This window comes from Pipistrellus kuhlii, unplaced genomic scaffold (assembly GCF_014108245.1).
Source record: "Pipistrellus kuhlii isolate mPipKuh1 unplaced genomic scaffold, mPipKuh1.p scaffold_m20_p_13, whole genome shotgun sequence".
Taxonomy (NCBI): Eukaryota; Metazoa; Chordata; class Mammalia; order Chiroptera; family Vespertilionidae; genus Pipistrellus; species Pipistrellus kuhlii.
The window spans coordinates 38735927-38744739 of record NW_023425438.1 but is presented as its reverse complement, the minus strand read 5'-3'; the positions used below and the strand labels follow the sequence as shown (position 1 = coordinate 38744739).

At 56.2% G+C, this 8813-nt stretch overlaps 1 protein-coding gene across 2 annotated transcripts; it reads left to right on the top strand.

The window, feature by feature from the left end:
* Window positions 1-73: 73 nt before the first annotated feature.
* BOLA3 (bolA family member 3) lies at window positions 74-7794 on the top strand. 2 transcript variants are annotated; one of them, XM_036435747.2, is made up of 4 exons: window positions 85-240; window positions 2768-2888; window positions 5100-5188; window positions 7557-7794. In XM_036435747.2, exons 1-4 carry the CDS (start codon window positions 187-189, stop codon window positions 7620-7622), a joined length of 330 nt encoding a protein of 109 aa, XP_036291640.1. In that variant the 5' UTR covers window positions 85-186; the 3' UTR covers window positions 7623-7794. The 2 variants fall into 2 exon arrangements, with proteins under 2 accessions (XP_036291641.1, XP_036291640.1); XM_036435748.2 differs by lacking the exon at window positions 5100-5188 and having other exon boundaries at window positions 74-240.
* Window positions 7795-8813: the final 1019 nt, after the last annotated feature.

The following is an 8813-nucleotide window of genomic DNA, read 5'->3' as shown; positions in this document are numbered from 1 at the left end:
GCCCAGGGCGGGGGCGCGGCCTGTTCCAGGTGGCGAGTCCCGCAGGCACAGACCCGGCGGGGCGGGCGGCCGCGGCCTCCGGACGGCAGGGGGCAGCCTCGCTCGCCCCGGTGGCTTTCGCTTCTGGGCTCCTCGCCCTTCTCGGGAGACGCGGCGACCTCGGGCTGCGTGTCGCGTCGGCCGGGCATGGCGGCGTGGAGCCCGGCCGCGGCAGCGCCTCTGCTCCGCCGGATCCGCGGGGTGAGCACGGGCAGGCGGGGGCCAAGTGCTCGCCCCGGGGCTGGAGCTGCGGAGGGTCCGCGGGGTCGGGGCAGGGGCTCCCCGTCCTTTCGTTCGTTCGTTCGTTCGTTCATTCATTCTTTCACTCGTTGATGCGTTCAGTGGTCCCGGCAACCGGCGTTCGGAGAAGTGTCAGGACCCGGTGCGCCAGGGGGACCCCCAGGCCGGGTGGAGGCCGGGCAGACAGACACCCCAATGCAGCGCACGGGAGGGGGACAGACAGACATCCTAACGGGAGAAGCAGTGTTGACCCATCGAGCCGCCGGCATAGGAGTCCCAGCCCGGAGTCCCCGCGTGGGCGCCGGGCATGTGGCGGCGTCTGGACTGTGGGACCGTCCGCCGGCCTCGCTGACCTTGACCCGCACAAACCCCGCATTCCCGCCGTCCGGCCCAGCAGAGGGCACTCACCGCACGCTCTCCCACTGTCCTCTCCCCTCTCTGATCCACCCCTCCCTCGCTTCATCCATCCACCTCTTCCCCCGTCCTCCCTGTGCCTCCTTCTCCCCTGCTGGCCTCGGACCTGCCTCCCCCAGCGGGTCTGCCGGTGCCTGTCAGCGCGGCCCCGCGGCCTCGGGGTTTTGTCAGTGGCTTGCCTGTTTAAAGGCCGCTGCCCACAGATCTGCGAAGAAGCAACGGCTTCTCCTGAGAACTGCAATGCTGACAACCACCGCACTCCTTAGGGTCACCCTCTGCCTGCCACCCCCTTATTCTCTGCCTTTGTCCCCCCTCCCTCACCCCACTCTACCTCCAGTGCTTTTCTCAGAAGAGGCTCCGTTCCACCCCACCCCACCCCCCAGTCTTACCCAGATCCACAGCACTAAATTTCTCTCCCTTCACACAGCACTCAGAGTAAGTCCAGCTCTTTCTCCTGGCCTGCATTTCAGCTGCCTGCTGGACTTCTCTGCGGGTATCCAGTGGGCATTCCCTGCCCATCCATCCATCCATCCATCCATCAATCCTACCCTCCCTCCATCCATCCCTCCCTCCCTCCTCAGGTCCTCCGAGGGCCTGCCTGGCTCAGCCCTGGAGGGCTGCAGTAACAGGACAGACTCAGGCGTGGCCTTTGAGACCAGGTGGTGAAAGGGCCAGTGCCCAGGCCATTTTAAAGAAGGTGCCCAGGTTTCTCTACCACAGGACCCTGCTCTGGGCCGGCAGGAGAGGCCTGAGGGTGGAGGGGAGGTGCCTGTAGCTCCAGCTCTAATAAACAGCGCCCGTGTTCCCCGCCTGCTGTCCTCCTCCAGCTCCCTTTGCCTCTTCCCCGGGCGTCTTTCCCGACGAGCTTCAAACACGCTGCTTTGAGCAGGTTGCCTTGGCACCAAGAAGCCTGCCTGAGTCCAAAACCTTCAGCCTGACATTCAAGGCCTGCCATGCCCCATAGCACATGTGTCAAACACAAGGCCCGCGGACCAAATCCGTCCCGCCAGGCCTTGCAATGTGGCGCGCACCTCGCTGTCATCACTGCACTCCGCTGCGTTTCCATCACAGTGACAGTTTATGACTGTTCAGTAAACCATTCGGCCCGAGATTTAGGCTGGATTTTAGATTTTGGCCCCTTCTCTGATTGAGTTCGACACCCCTACTCTATAGGAAGCCTCACCTCAGCCGGGGGGCTGCTGCCCCGGTTTTCTGCGCCTTCCCCCTGAGGACGGAGACATGCTCCCCTCAGCAGCACGGGGTCCCTGTGGCAGCCATGAGGGGAGAGGGCAAATAATCCAAAAGTGTCTCTCCTTCCGGCTGTCTCATAGAATTCTGCGTCTCCCCAGTGAGTATTCACGGCTGAGTGCACAGCAGGTCACAAGATCACACCGCACTGGAGAGACGGGAATATTAGCCAGGCCTGCAGGGGAGGTGGCCTTTTGGCCCCACCAGCGCCTGGGGCCAGCGGAGCACAATGCCTGGCAGGGCCCAGTGCTCGCCCGGCTCTGCGTTTTGCCAATGGGCCCAGCCGTGGGCATATTGCTTAAGGACAGCTTCCTCACCTGTAAAACTGGCGTCATGATCGTATCTCTCCCGGCATTATCATGGCAAAGCCAGACATCTGCTGCATTAGGTTTGGGGCCTGGTCTCTGGAGTCCAAGTGAGTTATTTACAATCATCCCCACCCCAGGAAAGTTGGTTCTGCATCCCAGGGAGCTTAGGTGACTTAGCCCATGGCCTGCCGGCCCCTCAGGGTAGGGTGGGGGAGATGGCGGTGGGCTGCACAGTGGCCCCTCAGGGTGGGGTGGGGGAGATGGCGGTGGGCTGCACAGTGGCCCCTCAGGGTGGGGTGGGGGGAGACGGCGGTGGGCTGCACAGTGGCCCCTCAGGGTGGGGTGGGGGGAGACGGCGGTGGGCTGCACAGTGGCCCCTCAGGGTGGGGTGGGGGAGATGGCGGTGGGCTGCACAGTGGCCTCTCAGGGTGGGGTGCGGGGAGATGGCGGTGGGCTGCACAGTGGCCCAGCTGAGGCGGCGTCGTCTCGCTCAGCCGGACCTCTTTGTCCTGTGACAGCTTCCTCTTCGCTGCACCCGGCGGATGTTCGCCTCGCAGACCGAGGGGGAGCTCAAAGTAACCCAGATCCTCAAAGAAAGCTTCCCGCGAGCTACAACCATCAAAGTGACTGACATTTCAGGTAAGGGTCCCTCCTCCCCCCACAGAGGGTGTTCTCTGGAGGGGCAGAGGGGGAGGGGGGCGGTGGCACTTGGCTGCTCCTTCATCTGTGGCTTCGGGGCAGATGCGGAAGAGGGGCGACCGAAACCGTGAGGGGAACGAAGGGAACGAGTCCCTCTCACTCCGGGCTCCGGCCCAGTCTTTAATCTGACTGCCAGGTGGGCTTTGCAGAAATCCCCCACATTCTTCCCATGCCCTCGGACGGACATCAGAGCTGGAGCGGCCAGGGGCAGTCTGTCCCTTTAAGGAGAGTAGCTGCCTCACGTTCCCACGAAGAGACGCGCCCAGGGAGGCCGAGGGGCCTGCCCAGCCCCGAACCAGGACCCAGGGCAGACTCTGACCCGAGCCAGTTTCCTGCCCCAGCCAGACCGTGCCTGGCTGGTCATTGGCACCTACCGTGCTTCCCCGAAAATAAGACATCCTCCAAAAATAAGACCTAGTGCATGGAAAGATAAGACATCCCCTGAAAATAAGGCCTAGCACAACTTTGGGAGAAAAAATTAATATAAGACACTGTCTTATTTTCGGGGAAAGAGGGTACAACTCAAGTCGGCTGTGTGGCAGGAGCTGACTGGGCAACCCCCTTCTGCTGGATGGGGAAGATAGGGCCTTCTGCCAGACACACCCATGGGGATGGCGGGTGGCGGGGGCGGGGGCGCCTGACTCCCACACCCAGACTGGGTCTTTGCCGCTCTGCAGGGCCGAGGCGGCCCACGGGCTTTTCTGAGAACGTAACATGGGGAGAAGGTTTAGAAGAAAAGTTTTGTCCTGGAAACTAGAGATGAATCAATCTGAAGATCCTGCTGAAACCGGTTTGGCTCAGTGGATAGAGCGTTGGCCTGCGGACTGAAAGGTCCCAGGTTCGATTCCGGTCAAGGGCATGTACCTTGGTTGCGGGCACATTCCCAGTGGGGAGTGTGCAGGAGGCAGCTGATGGATGTTTCTCTCTCATCAATGTTTAACTGTCTATCCCTCTCTCTTTCCTCTCTGTAAAAAATCAATAAAATATATTTTTTAAAAGTACTTTAAGATCCTTAGGAGTGGGCGGGGGGGTGCACTCTGCAGGGGTCTCAGCAGTCACCAGCCCTGCACCCGCCCAGGCCCAAGGAGGGCGGAGCCGGGCCGCGGCCTCCTGTCTGGCTCTCCCAGCCCTGGACCAGGTACAGAGGGGGACCTGAGGCCGGCAGCCTTGGCTTAACCGAAGCTTGGGCGCAGAGCTCATACGAGAAGCTGCAGAGCACTTTGCACCCAGGGGCCTGGTGTACCGGCCGCGGGAAGTTCTCTTTCTCGCCGGGCCCTTCCACGCTAGAGCAGCGTGCTTTCTTATCAGCCCCCGCACTCGCTGCCCAGCCCCGGGGAGACAGAGCGTGGTCAGGGTGTGGATGAGGCCACCACAGGCTCTGCCTTGAGCACCTCACCAGAAAGCGGTCCCTCCCTGCAGAAGCCCAGGATGAAACGCTCAGCGCTGCTCACCCTGTCCGCAGCTTTGTTGTTGTGCTTTTGTTAATCCTCACCCGAGGAGATTTTTTCCGCTGAGAGTGTAAGGGAGGGACAGAGAGAGAGAGAAGCTTCGAGATGAGAGATTGGTTGCCTCCCCAGGTACATGTCCTTGATTGGGAATCGAACCCGTGACCCTTCTGTTGCTGGGCCAACGCTCTAACAATTTAGCAACACCGGCCAGGGCTGCCGCTCCTATGTCCCTGTGTCTCTTGCAAATCCTTGTCTTTTCTTTTCTTTTGGGTAGTAGGTATTACAGTTTTCAAACCAAATTTTAGTGTATTTTTGCACTAAAAAAAAGCGATTGCTGGTATATGTATTTTGAAGGTGGAACACTGAAATTCAGTCCCTCCTACCCTCTTCCATGGCATTTGTTGGCTTAATAAAGGAACTACCAGGACAGCCTACATCTGTGCCTTATCTTTCCTGCCCCACACATGATAGTCTTGGGAGGTGCACCTGCTTACTGAGGGAGGAACACATTTTGGACGGGGGCAGCCTGCCAGGAGGGGCGCGTGGTCAGATCCTGAGCTGTGACCTGTTTGTAACCGTCTTAGCGACTTCCTGCTCAACAGCGGTATCCAGAGCTTGAGACTGTGCGGGACTTCAAGGCCCTGCCGGACGGTGGCTGCCCTCCCTTAATAACCGAAACGCTTTCAAATTGCACTTATTTCAGGAGGCTGTGGGGCGATGTATGAAATCCAGATCGAGTCAGACGAATTTAAGGAGAAGAGGACTGTCCAGCAGCACCAGATGGTAAATCAGGTCAGAGAGGAACCGCGCCGCTTGGCCCCCCCCCCCCCCCCCCGCCCCCTACCTCCGGAAGGGCCTGCCGGTGGCCGTGGCATTGGCCTGGCAGTCTTAGGAAGGAATAATGCAAACAGGACCCAGGACCCGAGAAAACGTAACCGGGAACTATCTGGAATCCATTGTGGAAATTACGGCTTCTATTCAAAACGGAAAACAAGCCACCCAATAGTTTGGTCTTGTTTCTGAATGAGCCAGAGTGTACGGTTGCTGTCACATACTGAACAGTTTTGGTGAATGTAGGAGTGCCAAAAGATACGGTTTTGTAGATTTGAAGTGTTTTTAGCCTCTCTTTAGGACTGCTCCACAGATTGGGGCACAGCACGACTGAGAATTGCTCCAGCCGCCCCAGCCCCAGTGACAGACGCCATAGGGCAGTGAAGCTCCGTGGAGGCAGAAGGCATCTCATGGCACAAAACCGATCACACCTCTCTCACCAGGGACCCAGGCCATCGTGCTCGGCCTTTATTCTAGGCAAGTGGTCGGCAGACTCATTAGTCAACGGAGCCAAGTATCAACAGGACAACGACTGAAATTTCTTTTGAGAGCCACATTTTTTTTTAAAACGTAAACTTCCTCTAACGCCACCTCTTCAAAATAGACTCGCCCAGGCTGTGGTATTTTGTGGGAGAGCCACAGTCAAGGGACCAAAGAGCCGCATGTGGCTCTCGAGCCGCAGTTTGCTGACCACTGCCATAGGGGCCTGAAACATCAGCTTTAACCAGACAAGGCCACGTTTACTTATCATCTACGCTTATTTTACTTGGGATTAATTCAAGCCTTGACCCTAGGGTGTGTCTGTAAACTTGCCGCCCTCGGCAGGGATATCTGACACCTTCCGGCAGGTCTTGAACATTGTGAACTCGTGTGACGTTTGTAAAGCGCTGCTTTGGTCGTGAGAGCCCCTCTGTGGCTCCTTCTGCGTGAAGTTCAGGTGTCCCAGGCTGCTGTTCCAGGCCCTCCGCCCACCTATCTCGGCCCACACCCTCCCTTGGCCCCTGCCCCGCGGTCGCTGTGCATGAGCTTCGCCCAGATCGGACGTCCTGCAGGGTTCCCTCCCTCCCTCCCTGCCTGCAGGGCCGGATGCCTCCACGCTTTGACTCCAGCATTGTCTGCCTTGCACTCTGGGCACTAATGCCCCTTGGCCCCGCCAGCCCCGTGTGGGCTGGTTCCCTTCTAAATCTGTCTTTGGATCACCGTGGACTCCTGCGGCCCGGAGGGTCCAGGGGGCTGCCGGGCAGCAGGGAAGGAACCGCAGCCACTTTGCCCTTCCGGATGGTCTCTGCTCGGCTCCCTGTGGACGGGGTGGCCCTGCCACTACCGCTCACGCTCCTGCCCTCTTCCATCCGTGTCCCCAGAGGAAAGCCTGGGTCACACCTGAACCAGTCAGGCTGGGTCCGGGGTGCACGGCTCCCTCAGTACCGGGCCAGTTGGTAGTCCCAGCAGCGGTACACAGCGTGGACAGCAGCTGTTCCCCAGGAGAAGGGAGGGCGCTGGGCAGACTGGGGGGTGGGGTGGGGGGAGGAATGTCCACCCCACTGATGATCACATTTGGGCCTAATGGAAAGGATTTTGACTCTTCTACATTGATTCTACACCGCTGTGGTCCACACCGCCCTGGGGTCCGGTAGCTTTTCTGTTGGCCCGCCAGAGAAATAATATCCATTTGACTGTGGTGACTCATTCAGGTTTGTGCCCTGAAGCTGAGTCTCATATTTTACAACTTTATTTTTCAAGTAAAAGTGGGCTGTTTGTGCTAAATAGTGTGGCTTTAGAACAGCTGCTTGTTTGAAATAGCAAAACACAAAAAGCAGCCTAATAGTTCCTCACGATGGGCAGGGCTGGAAAGTTAGGCCAGAGCCACACACGGCGCTGGTGCCGGACACAGACAGCTCTGCAGTGGGGAGGGGACAGCAAGGTGGGGAACGCTGAGAATGAAGTGCTACCGTTCTGTTTTATTGTAAAAGGCAGTGTGGGGAGGACTGTGCGTTTATATTCGCTTCACTGCAATTTTGGTCCTCACATAGGAACTAACAGCAGTTCTCTATTGGGGGGCGGAGGTGGGAACGGGGGGAGGGGGAAGAGGGCAGGTGTGGGAAGGAAATGTCACTGTATGCCTTTTTAGGTCTAATTTTTCGAGGCAGGTTAGATTCTGATTTAAAAAAAGAATTTTTTTTTTTTTTTTTTTTTTTTAAAGAGGAAAAAGTGCTGAAAGAAGGTGCTCAGTGTCTTACAGAGCTATATGAAGATGAAGATGCTGGCTGAGGGACTAATTGCAGTCAGTGCCGTATACAAAAGAAATGATGACGCTCTTTTCCTTCCTTAGGCCCTAAAGGAGGAAATCAAAGGAATGCACGGATTGCGGATATTTACCTCTGTCCCCAAACACTGACCACGCCGCGGCTGCATAGATGCTGCTGCTTAAAACCTTGGATGAACTTGACCATTCTTTCCTAGGCATTTGCCAAAAAATGTATCTATTTTGTTCATAGACATTTCCATGTTATAATTATAGAAGAATATGTTCTCTATTTAGATGTTAATTAAAGGCAACAGATAACTGAGTCTTTTGAGGAGTCCTTTATTTCAGGAGCAATGTCCTTTTGTCCAGCATGGCCTTGTCCTTGGGCAGGCGGGATGGAGTGCCAGCTACTTCTGCCTTGTCATGAGACCTCCTTGTCTGTCATCTATGAAATGGCTCAGGCTCCTAATCTTATCAAACAAAAGAAAAGCCCTAGATGGTTTGGCTCGGTGGATAGAGTGTCACTCTGCGGACTGAAGGGTCCCAGATTCTATTCTGGTCAAGGGCACATGCTCAGGTTGTGGGCTCAATCCCTAGTAGGGGGCGTGCAGGAGGCAGCCAATCAGTGATTCTCATCATTGATGTTTCTTTTTTTTTCTTTTTTTTTTTAAATATGTTTTATTGATTTTGTACAGAGAGGAAGGGAGAGAGATAGTTAGAAACATCGATGAGAGAGAGTCATCGGTCAGTTGCCTCTTGCACACCCCCTACCGGGGATGTGCCAGCAACCAAGGTACATGCCCTTGACTGGAATCACACCCAGGTCTCTTCAGTCCCCAAGCCGACGCTCTATCCTAGGGGTGTCGAACTCAATCAGAGAAGGGGCCAAAATCTAAAATCCAGCCTAAATCGCGGGCCGAATGGTTTACTGAACAGTCATAAACTGTCATTGTGATGGAAACGCAGCAGAGTGCAGTGATGACAGCGCAGTGCGGGCCACATTGCAAGGCCTGGCGGGATGGATTTGGCCCGCGGGCCTTGTGTTTGACACATGTGCTCTATCCATTGAGCTAAACCGGTTTCGGCTCATCATTGATGTTTCTATTTCTCTTCCTTTCCCTTCCTTTTCTGAAATCATTAAAAATATAGTAAGAAAAGAAAAGATCCTTTGGTTTTGCTCTTCCCATAGTTTACCACTCTTTCCTTCCCCTCCTAACTTTTTTTTTAAAATATATTTTATTGATTTTTTTACAGAGAGGAAGAGAGAGGGACAGAGAGTTAGAAACATTGATGAGAGAGACTCATTGATCAGCTGCCTCTTGCACACCCCCTACTGTGGAT